Genomic DNA, 12,382 nt, shown 5'->3' on the forward strand with positions numbered 1-12,382 from the left:
AACCAGGAATCACCTGTTCTAGTTGCTCTACTCCTCTAACACATTCTAAATGTCAAAATGACATAGGAATAATTAAAAATCACACACATACGTAAGTATCTAGATATATAACAGTTCAGTAACAAACAGGTTTGACTCAAGCCTTTGAACATGTTACTTAGAACGTTATTTTGGACCCATTTACTCAAAGCTCCTTGACTAGGCCATAATGCAGTCTGTGTTAATCTGCTGTACAATCAGCCCAAAACGGCAGTCAGATGATTCTAATCTCACTCCAACAGAAGCAGCAATAAAATCAGAAAGCACTACTACTCTTTAGTAATTAGATAATCAAGATAACAGCACTGGGATAAGATGAAGAGAACTTGTTTCAACTTCTTGTTCAAAAAGCCTACTCCTCATTTTTAGATAATGAGGATAAAGGTAGGACAACCAAATATGGGAAACTGCTTTCTCTTTATTTAGGCCTTAGGAAGAAAATTAACTTTGGTCACACATTACCTTAAAAAAAAAAAAAATCCAGTTTTACATATTCCTAAATAGATAGGACCAAATGATCAGAGAAATAATTTCTTCTGTAAAAATCGGCCAAATTTTATCAAAAACCTAACATACAATGTAATTCAAATGCTATCAAGACTGCTTGGGATCATAACATTCCAAATGTATAAGAGTTTCAACTCCATGCTACCAAGTGGGAAAAGTATTTGCTCTCATGTTGCTTTGGTCCAAAAGAGGACAGCTGAATCAGTTAAGAGTAAACTAAGTACCTAAATCTTTTGCCAATGTTACTTTAGATTGTTATTGGCAGCAGAAATATCCATGATGAATAGTTCTACTATAACAAAGTATAATAAAAGTATTTTTCATGAACACATCACAGTATCAGATAAACTTTTTATAAGAGAAAAGTATGAAGGAACAAAGAGATGAAACAGCTACTACAAACAAAAAATAGTATCTCCCCCATAACTGTATTTAAAGGGGTAAAAAGGTGAGATTGTTTGATGATGCTAATATGAAAGGAAATTGAGTACTGTATTTATTTCTTATTTTATACAACTCTCACTCTTTACAAAAATGGTTATAGTCATGCCCATAAAAGTGTAACCCATGGCATCTGAAAGCAAACACTCTTTGTAATTATTTAAAAGAGCCTTTTTAAAAATTATAATACAAAGGTCTGTGCTCTACAAGCAGTCCTCCACTGTGCATTCTAACAATAAGGCTTACTTTTAATACAAAGACTAAGTGTTTGCGAGTTATGAACCACTGGATTTAACAAACATCATTTTATAGTTGCTTTTTGCATCTTTTTTGCTTTTGGGATCCTCCACTTCATCAGGGTGCTCAGTAGCTTGGAGTTCTTCAGCAGATTCTTCTTTCTCTGACTCTGAGTCACTTTCAGAGTCATCTGGACTTTCAGGGTCAGGTGAATCATCATCATCATCATCATCTCCAGCCACATCACCTTCTCCATCATGATCTTCCACCTGGGAACATCAATCAACAGGCTCTTAAATACAATTAACCAGTACAAAAACTGGGAAAGACCCTCATTTTTGCCACAGTCTTAAAACAGCCCACTCTAGCCATTAAATCAATGACTATTATGATTAGAGGCTGCCAAGGGAAGGGCCGAGGACTCAGGCATCTTCCTGTGTTTTATACACTGGGACTTGAGTAGGATTTTGTTTTAAGAAAGGGCTCTAAAGACCACTCACCTGTCCCCTCTCCCCCTAGTCTGAAAACAATGTATTATATCTTCCTGAAAGAAACAATATTTCTTAAAGTAAATAAGGCAAGTTAACCACTGGTCCATGAAATGTGGAAAACAGTTTTACATATTACTTTACTTTGGAGTAATTAACCAGTAGTTATAATATGGTAAGAGATGACTTAGGAAACAACTGAGAACTCTCCTTAACCAGTTTTTACATGAAATATTTCATCTAAGTTATTAGTATGTTGTTCATGCCTATTTAAGACGTGCCCTAATGATTATCTAAGCAGAATTTACAAAAAGTTTCTATCAGAAAATATATTTATAAAACTCAAAAATATCTCCATCTACAAAGATCTAGTTGGGTATATAAAAACATTTTAAGTAACCGTATAAAGAAAGCTTTTTATACAGGATTCTTGATTGCTAGAGTAATCTAACATGTATAAAGGACATCAAATTGGAAATCGATCATCTTCCCGCGTAATGAAAATACATTAATTACTACCTCACTGAAGCCAAGTCCACAATGTCGTCGATATCTTCCTGATAATTTACTGTCCATACTTTGCTGATACTGAGACTCCAGTTCTTCATTAATTTTCTTGTCTTCTTCCCCTGCATGTCCAGTGTACTTTGGTTATGTTTCAGTCAAATTAATAAAAATATGTGATTACACAAAACAACCCATAATACAGATGCTATTATATTCAGGGCTGATTTCTCTGTGACTAATTTTACAACGAATTTTGTGGATGGGTTTCTATACCACGAGTAGTTACCTAACAGACACAATATAACTGAAGACTGTATTTCTAATTACTTCTTTAGTAACCAACCTTCTGGACTACAAAACTATTTATAAAAGGTGAAGAACTTCTATTTTTCCATGTGATAACTCAAACCAGCCATAAGTCTCAGAACTCCCTGAAGACATTATAAATATGAATTACCAATAACTTTGAACATTATTTCTTTTAGCTTATTTATAGTCTAATAAACTGTTTCTCTTGAAAATGAAAGCTTTCTCCTAGTCACATACAAAAAAACCCTCCAACAAACAAAAGCTTCTGTCTTTAAACAGAAATAATGAAAAGGTGTGACATTCTGTTCAGAGAATAGCTATATAAAATGACCCTGTAATGAATCTCCTTTATGCCTTTCTTTGCACATCAGTTTACTAAAACAACATAAACCTATTTATCACACATTTGATATATATTTTTTTATCTATTCTGTCGAATATAAGTTATGAAGCAGAATACTAAACAATCCCCATGAACTTACCTCTCAAGAACTGGAATAGTACCAATACCACTGAAGCTTTCTGTGCGTGACATTTTAATTTGTAAATATAAAAGAAATTTCACTTTTTAAACACAAATGGTATGCTTAGCATTATTTGTACTCATAAAGGCCCCAGTTTAAAAAAGTAAATGCAGCAGTGAAATATATTTCCATTCTACAAAGCTCAGGAACTCTTTGATTTTGTAGCAATGCAAATCAGTTTGAAATAACTGCTTAACACCAGAAAAATAAAAGACCTATTAATTTCTAAAATATGCTACATATTCTAGGTCAGTATAAAGTTAATTGAAGTAATTAAAAGTTTTGTTAAATATATCTAGGTCATTATGCCCTGTTGTTAATAATGTCAATTTTAAATAGTAGAAAACTTCACTTCTGAGCAGACTGAATTCAAATCCAAATTCAAATTCATTTCCAGTTTTTATTTAGTAAGTTTTTTCCCCTAAAATTAAAAGAAAGAGTTAATTTATTCAGGCTTTGCAATGAGTTTATATTCTTCAAAGATTTCAAAGTAAAACTCAGTGAATAAACTAAAAACCAGTATAATATGCCAACTAAAACACTGTTTACTAAATAACTTATAAAACTAAAAAGATCAATTTTATACATACTACAGTTGGCAAGATGAGGCATTAAAGCCTCACTACAATTAAAATACATATTGCGAATCAGTAAAAATGAAGACAAGAAAAGGTCAGTGCCTTGGCAGAATATTACATTGATGTATACTCTCAAATCTTTTTTTTTTTTTTAAAGATTTTATTTTTTCCTTTTTCTCCCAAAGCTCCCCGGTATATAATTGTGTATTTTAGTTGTGGGTCCTTCTAGTTGTGGCATGTGGGATGCTGCCTCAGCGTGGCTTGATGAGTGGTGCCATGTCTGTGCCCAGGATTCAACTGGCGAAACCCTGGGCCGCCGGAGCAGAGTGCGTGAACTTAACCACTCAGCCATGGGGCTGGCCCCTCCCAAATCTTTTAAAAATCAAAGCATATACTAATTACATGCTTATATCTATTATATACATTTCCAATTCTAATATTTTAATCAACACAACTATACACAGAAGTTAGAATATCCCGAAATATTTACAAATATTTCATACTTCAAATTTAGCACCTCCACTTTAATTATATTTTACTTTCTTACCTGTTCGGAAGTGAGATGTTGATTTGTGATCTCCTATAACAAGACGACCAGTATGTTCTTTCTATAAGAAAGCAGAAAATGTATTAGAATTTGAGACCACTAATTTAATACAATCATTGAGTATCTACTATGTGCCTGACACTGTTCCAGACTTCTGGGATACAGTGATGAAAAAGGACTAAATTAAGATCCCTGTCTACGGAACTTATATTCTAGCAAGGGTAGGGATGTGGAGGGGGAAAAAAATCAGTAAGTATAGTATGTTAGAAGGTAGTAAGTGCCATTAAAACAAACGCAGAGCAGAGGAAGGGGGTAAAGAGTACGTAGAAATCAAGTTGGAATTTTAAATGGGATGGATAGATAACCAGAAAATTGAGTCTGGGCCAGCCCCGTGGCCGAGAGGTTAAGTCCGCACACTCCACTTTAGTGGCCCAGGGTTTCACTGGTTCTGATCATGGGTGCGGATATGGCACTGCTCATCAAGCCATGCTGAGGTGGCATCCCACACGACACAACCAGAGGCACTCAAACTAGAAGATACAACTATGTACTGGGGTGCTTTGGGGAGAAGAAGAGAAAAAAACAGAAGCTTGGCAACAGATGTTAGCTCAGGGCCAATCTTAAAAAAAAAAAAGAAAACTGAGTCAATCTAAACATTTTCTTAAAACGCTTGTGAAATGAGTTGCTTTAACTTTCCCACTTTCTCTTTCTGATGCCTCAGACATATCTCATGGAGAGAAAGCAAATGAGATTATTTAGCTAGACAAAATGAAATAATAGAATTACATGAACAAAGTGATAGATCTTCAAAATATAAAAAATGAAAATAATTAGTATTTACAACATCACAAATAGCTAGCTCATTTCTATGACCACAATGAACACCCAATCTCAAACTGTCAAAAAGAATAGAACTTAGAAGAATCTAGTTCTATAAAATATAAAAATAAATCTGACTCATTACCAATTATCAGGCTATATAATTACTCTCAACTTAGGTGCAATCCACTCTGTGGTTTATATTCAGCTATGTAAGGTAATGAAATAAACTGTTCACTAAAACAGAGTGAAGGTGAGATTAAATGTGACTTTGCAAAGCAATCTTAACCAATCATCTGTGAAGATACAGTAAATAACAAATCTTCCTATTTTGAAATGACATATTCTCCATTCCCAAAGATGACACTACTGAAAAGCTTCAAGCATTAATGCTTATTGCCTTAGATGCCATTAACACACAAGCACATCAGTGATTCAATATGCTGCTTCTTTAGATCACAGAAAACATCTTATTAACAAGATGTGAACATACATAATGGCATCAAGTTATTTTAACATGACAATATTGCAAAGAATTTAACGTATGTTGAACGGCCCATTTATTGATAGCCAATTTTTTTTTTAAATCATTCAATCTGGTTTTTTCCTCCCAGTTTTACTGAGATATAATTGACTACTGGTAGCTAAATCTGATACATTTTATGTTAGGGTGTTCTTCCTAAGTACTTAAAAGAGTTTTCATTCTACTAGGTTAAGCATGCCCCATAAACTCTTACTTACTTTATATATCCTTAGCAAATCTTTTATTTGCATGAACCAAGAGAAACTTCAGACTACTTTCTGTAACAAATTGCAAATTATGGAGAAATCTGGATTGATGAGATATTATACAAATGCTTCCTTTGTATAGGTCTTAATGTTTTCCATGCTCTTTCCCTACCCTCAACCCCAGCGCTCTGGTCTGGCTAACTCATCCTTTCAGATTCAGATCAATTCTATTTCTGGGAAGCTTCCTTGTGCTCCTAAGCTGGAGTTAGCTACCCTTGTCTGTTGATTCCACAGCACTATGTGGGTAGCTCTTTCAGAGCAATTATAATTCTATATTGTACTATCTGGTTTCCTCCCTTACATGATAGCTCCAAACATGCGTTACTGATCTATGTGACCCCAAGGACCTAGTACAGTGCCTGACATGTAGTAGATGGTCAATAATTGTTGGGAAAATGCATGAATGCATTCCCACATGAATAACAAAAGACAAAGAGCAGAATTTCATTTTAAGGAGCTTATAAGAGAAGAAAGTTTTCCTATTTCTTCCACATTAGGTTTGTAGGAAGACTACTGGGACAATGTTAGGAAAGTAAATTTACTTGCTTGCAAAAAATAAATGTCTAGAGATCACTGTATTTGCATGTAAAAATGAACTGCTAGGAACAAGAAGGGTTTTTTCCAATAGGTGATGTTTTCCTGGCACCTATTTTCTATATCTTCTGTTAATCAAACTGAAAGGGATTTTAAAATATAATGAACACTTTTAAAATTAGGTTTCTGATAAAGGCTATTCCCTTGCCTACTATTTCAAGGGCTGGGAGGCGCTATAAAATATGAAAGACCTATCCAGTGGTCTGCCCAGAAATACCTTGTATCAAATCATCAAGCTAATGGATGGCAAATCATAAACTTTCACATCTTCTTTCTTCCATAGGAGCCTCCTCAAACCAAATTGTTTTTCTCTATATAGTCTTTAAACCTTACTGCTCAGAGGCACTCGGAATCCTAGAAGTGGCTCAGAAATAGTATACATTTTAAGTGCTCGGTTAGGCCGGCTCTATTTCTCAAAGCCTAAAGTAATCATGCAGAACAGGAAAATGGGATCCAAGTGTATTCAGTCCTTCTCAATTAACATACAAAAAAGGCATTATTTCCACAGAAAAAATAAAAACATATACTGTCTGATGCTCACCTTTCCAGCTCCCATGAGTCTCAAGAACTTTTGTTTTCTTTCTTCATTACCTAAGTCTGCTGCCTCCCAATTGCTAGATCCAAGCTGGAAAACAAATTAGCCAATTATTTTTTTTTCTTTGCATAATAAATATTAAAAAATTTAAAGGCTACCAATAAATCTCAAGTTTTTTTCCTGTCAGTTTTAATAATAAACGGGGCTCATTCTTACTTAGGAAGTTAAGTACACGCATCATATTTGAATTAAAACATACTCTCTTTCTGTTACCTCAAGGCAGAAGCCTTTGGTTCTTTTGCAGCCAGAGCTCTGGCTCTCAAAAGTTTCCACCTAACAGAATCACCTGGAGGGCTTGTTAAAACACAGTCTGCTAGGTTCCACCCCAAGAGTTTGAGATTCAGTAGGGCTGGGGTGGGGCCTGAGGATTTCATTTCTAACAAACTCCTAAGTGATGATGATGCTGCTGATGTCGGGGGAACACACTTTGAGACCTACTGCCCTGGAGCCTGCAGGGCCCTAGGGCACCTAGTACTTTGAACCCTGATGGCTGCCAGTTGTAAACTGAAGTTAAAAAGCTCTGGCTTTAAAGATATTCAAAAAGACAATATAACATCAGAGTCTACTGGACCCAGTTTTTGTTTTTCACGTTCTTTTTTGAGCCTTTCTAGTTACTGGTAAGGATCAATATGTTAATGACTTTTATTCTTTCTTACAGGTCTTCCAAAGAACAAAGAGAAAATTAATTTTTTTTTGTTTGGCTTTTTTTTGAGGAAGATTAGCCCAGAGCTAACATCCATACCCACCTTCCTCTACTTTATATGTGGGACACCTACCACAGCATGGTGTGCCAAGCGGTGCCATGTCCCCACCCGGGATCTGAAGTGGCAAAACCCAGGCAGCCGAGAAGCGGAATGTGCGAACTTAACCGCTGCGCCACTGGGCTGGCCCCGAAAATTAAATTTTTTTTTTTTGAAAATTAATTTTTTTTAAAGAACAGAATAAAACTCATTCTATCTTATAATTATCAAATGGGTCTATTGAACCCTCTTTTAAGTCTAAGATTATTATAGCATCCTAGAGATATTTTTCTCTATATCTTGAAACAAACGTTAAGAATTACTTCATTATAATTCCCTATATCTTCAAAGAAATGTAAGATTTCATTGTAATTCATCAATTATTTCCAACTATGCTAAACATTACTAAAATAAGAAATTAGAAAAATGGTAGAAGAGTTTTCTCATGATGTTGTCTGAAGCACTGCATCATCTTTCAAGAAGATATCACCTCTCTGTTGTATGCTTCTAGCTTTCTTTGGACACAGCTGAGAATTCAGAATTGAAAACTGACAGAAGGCATTTCACAATTATTAGACGAATAAGGTGGTGAATGCAAAATAACAGGTAGTGTACTCTAAACTAATGATGATGGCAAAATTAATTATATATGCAAAAATCTTAGACTATGAGTCTTTGGATGATAAAATACTAGATAACTTTTCTCCAAACCAGGCATCAATGAGACAAAGAAAATAAAAAAGGACAAAAAAGAAATATGGTACTCTCATCTAGGGAGTCATTCAACAGGAAGGACTTCATCTTGCAACATTTTGTAATAAGAGCCTGGAGTATTTTGTTTTTCTAAAAAGATGTGACTGTTTCATTTCCTCTTTTATGATATTTGTACACCAAAGTTTACTTGATATGGTTTGTAAGTGGACAAATGCTGAAGCCAGGTGTGTATACAAAGGTGACCAGAAGGAATGTAGAAATGAAAACATTCGATGGATTACTGATCATTCTAATTGAGTTTATAACCTAAAAATGAAAATGTTTTGCAATTATGGAGCAGACAACCTCCTTTTTCAACACAAAATTATGCGCAAAGGTTTCAAAAAATTCTTCAAGTATTTTATTTTGAGGATGCAAATGCAAGAACTAGAGTAAAGCTAAAATCTATTAGAAACAGATTTGAAATCTGAAATTATATGTTCCAGTTTCACACATGACAACTGATAAGCAGTTAGCTGTATTCAGAGGATGCTAATCATTTTGGGTATATCTGTCAGGAAAATGTGGAAGAGAAATTTGGTTTGCTATGGTTAAATTCATATTAAAATTCTATAAAGCTGTTTTTCATTGTCCCTTTATTCTTACTTCTGAAAATTATTTGTAAAAGACTAATAGAATATAAAAGAAACTGATGACCATTTCTCCTGGACATATGAGAGTTAAAGTATTTGTACCACAGTGGACATCCACTTACTGTTCTTCTAAATGACGTTTAGCGACGGGCTTAGAAGCTTTCATGCTTTCCTTTCAGCTACATAAATTCCAAATCTCTACTTCTTTCCACTAACAGCTCATAATCTTTTCATAGACCAATTTAGCTCCTAACTTTTTTTGCCTCAATATAGTTAAAAAAATAAAAACTGAAGTACTAATGAAGCGTAAGTTCTGATTCTCACTAAATTCCTTTCTCTCTGTGAGCCTGGACCTGGGATTTAACTTCTCAGTTTTAATTCCTTATCTACATAGGCTTCTTTAAAAGACTGTCTTAAGAATAACACCACCTAAGACTTGCATAATGTTTTACAACTTACAAATCACTTTTCACTTACAGTCTCTCAAGAGACCATTTAATAAATAAGTACACTGAGGCAAAGAGGCTAAGCGACTTGCTTCGATCCTCTGGCTTTAAGTCCTCTGCTTTTCCCACATCATACTGTACATGATCAAATGAGACAGTATGCAAAAGCAGTTTATCAACTATAGTTATAAAAATATATACGCTACAGTTAAAAATTAAGCAATTGCCTAAAAACCAAAATTTTCCCAAACTCTCTATTAAAATTGCAAATATCTTCAAGATCTTTACATAAATAACCTTTCCTTTACAATTTCTAATCCTAATGTTTTCTTCAGTCATGAAGTCCTTCTGGTTCTTCCTTTCAAAGACCTTAGTATACAACGGCAAGTACCTTTGTCAAGAGCTGCATTCTGAAAAGCACATGGGTGCCTGATACATTCTCAGAGGTCTTCCACCAGTTACTAAAATTAACCTCCCCACTCCTCCTATTCCCTAAAAGATAGCTTTCACTTCTCCACTCCAATCAAACCAATGAAACCATTTTTAAGTTGTCTTCATCCTTAATACCCTTTATTATGGAACTGCAATCAATTTACCTCCTCAATACATAATGTGGTAATGCTGAGAATTTACTTCTAACACTGTCAGCATTTTCCTTGAGTTGGATTCCGTGATTTACCATCTACTTTTACTATCTTTTAAAATATTCTGTTACCCCCATTTAACACGTGAGGTCAGTGGGCAAAGAAAACTTCGATTATCTTTTACATTCAATGGATGTTCATTAGAAACTGTCGATCAACTACATATTATAATTAGTTGATTTTCTACAATTTGGATGTATATTTTAAAAACATATTTTAGGGGCTGGCCTGGCGGCATAGTGGTTAAGTTCACACGCTGTCCTTTGGCAGCCTGGGGTTCACAGGTTCGGATCCTGGGCATGGACCTACACACTGCTCATCAAGCCATGCTATGATGGCATCCCACATACAAAATAGAGGAAAACTAGCAGAGATGTGAGCTAAGCAATAATCTTCCTCAAGCAAAAAAAGGAAGATTGGCAACAGATGTTAGCTCAGGGACAATATTCCTCACCAAAAAAAAAATATATATATATTTATATAAAGATATATTTTATATATATTTATTTTTATGTAAAATATATTTAAAATTTTCGTAAATATATAATTTAAAAAATATTTTAAAAACAAGTACTTAAAGATAACTCCCAATTACCAACAAAAATAAAATTCATATGAAAGAAACTGACTTAAAAAAAGCACTATTAGGGGGCTGGCCCCGTGGCCGAGTGGTTAAGTTCGCGCGCTCCGCTGCAGGCGGCCCAGTGTTTCGTTGGTTCGAGTCCTGGGTGCGGACATGGCACTGCTCATCAGACCACGCTGAGGCAGCGTCCCACATGCCACAACTAGAAGAACCCACAACGAAGAATACACAACTATGTACTGGGGGGCTTTGGGGAGAAAAAGGAAAAAATTAAAAAAAATTTAAAGAAAAAAAAAAAAAAAGCACTATTAAGGAACAGGTTACTGTATTGTACTATAAGATAAAATTAGTAACATAATCATTTTTACATAGTGTGTGAAGGTCCTAGGCCCTAATCCTGAATGGCAACTATAACCATCTCCTTCAAAGAGAATGCTTATAAGACTGGAAAAAAGTCTTAAAGGTCACCTAGCTTAAACTGATTCCATCAGAAGCTGTAGAGAATTAACTTCTTTTAACAACTTTGTTAAATTACCTACTATCACCAACAGTTTTCCATCAAGCTAAAAAGCTTATTTCTCTGAGTCTAGCAAAATACATGCCTGACATTCTAGAAGTCAAGTCACAGTTAAATACCAGGAGGAAAACAATGCAACAGCTTTTAAATGACACCCAGGTCACTCAAAAGCCTAGATAAATGCCCGACAATGACCATATTAACAGAAAAGATATAAAAGCCAGTTGTAGGGAGGAACAGAGGACATGAATAAATCTCACTATATAACTGTTCATCCTCAAATCTTTACTGATTACTAATTTTTCTGCAAAGCTAAAATCAATTTCTTTAAGGAGCCTTACCATTCCGGACCTAACCCCACCACTCACTCAAAAGGGGTGGGTCTTAACTTCATCTCATTTGCTACAACTGATGCACTCGTAGTAGCCAGTGCGGCTTTTATGGTTAACAAAGTAAAGTATTATGAAAGGTATGGAACTGCACTATAGAAAACGAAGAATTCTACATGTTCAGAAATTGATAGTGCTTTAAACAATAACCGAAATAAAGCTAGATGTCGTCCCTTCATTATCCTTAAAGTGACCTCTCCATGCCCCCTCCAGAAAATTTTCCCATCAACGTTCCCACGGCAGTTATCCATCGTGTGAAGGACCAGTTACTGGTTACTGCAGTCTCCATGACATTGCGCTAGGAGCGAGGACAAACACACAAAAAGGCTAGGATAAGCACTATCCTTATTCATCTTTGAATTCCCAACACCTGGCAAAGCAGTAAATATTTAATGGATTTGAAGGAATGAATGATTTGCTATTTAAACTGACAAACTTGGGAGGCGGAGAGGGAAGGGAGGTACTTGACACCAAAATGGGCTTCTAGGTCTCAACGTCTTAGACCTCACCACCATGCGCCACTACCAAAATATTCCGCCGGTACAATTTTTCCGTTCAATACTGTTCTCGGTTTACTCCTAACAGCACATTGCCAAAATAATTTCGGCCGGAAAATCCGTCCAAATATGCACGAACATCTTGACATTGTGACAGGAGCATTTTAAGTCTAAAACAGGGAGGGTCTTGCCCCCTCTACCCTGAGTAGAAAGGCCCGACAAAAAAACCTTCATCAGCCCCCCAAA

At 35.3% G+C, this 12,382-nt stretch overlaps 1 protein-coding gene across 1 annotated transcript in view; it reads right to left on the reverse strand.

Moving 5' to 3' along the window:
• Positions 1 to 1,019: 1,019 nt before the first annotated feature.
• C14H11orf58 (chromosome 14 C11orf58 homolog) overlaps positions 1,020 to 12,382 on the reverse strand; it is an 11,907-nt gene continuing 544 nt past the window's right edge. The window contains exons 2-5 of the mRNA XM_046686175.1: positions 6,921 to 7,004; positions 4,178 to 4,238; positions 2,232 to 2,341; positions 1,020 to 1,493 (exon numbers count right to left, since the gene is read on the reverse strand). Coding sequence (XP_046542131.1) covers positions 1,263 to 1,493; positions 2,232 to 2,341; positions 4,178 to 4,238; positions 6,921 to 7,004 — 486 coding nt within the window. The 3' untranslated portion in view covers positions 1,020 to 1,262. The remainder of the gene's footprint in view (positions 1,494 to 2,231; positions 2,342 to 4,177; positions 4,239 to 6,920; positions 7,005 to 12,382) is intronic.

This window comes from Equus quagga, chromosome 14, assembly GCF_021613505.1.
Source record: "Equus quagga isolate Etosha38 chromosome 14, UCLA_HA_Equagga_1.0, whole genome shotgun sequence".
NCBI lineage: Eukaryota > Metazoa > Chordata > Mammalia > Perissodactyla > Equidae > Equus > Equus quagga.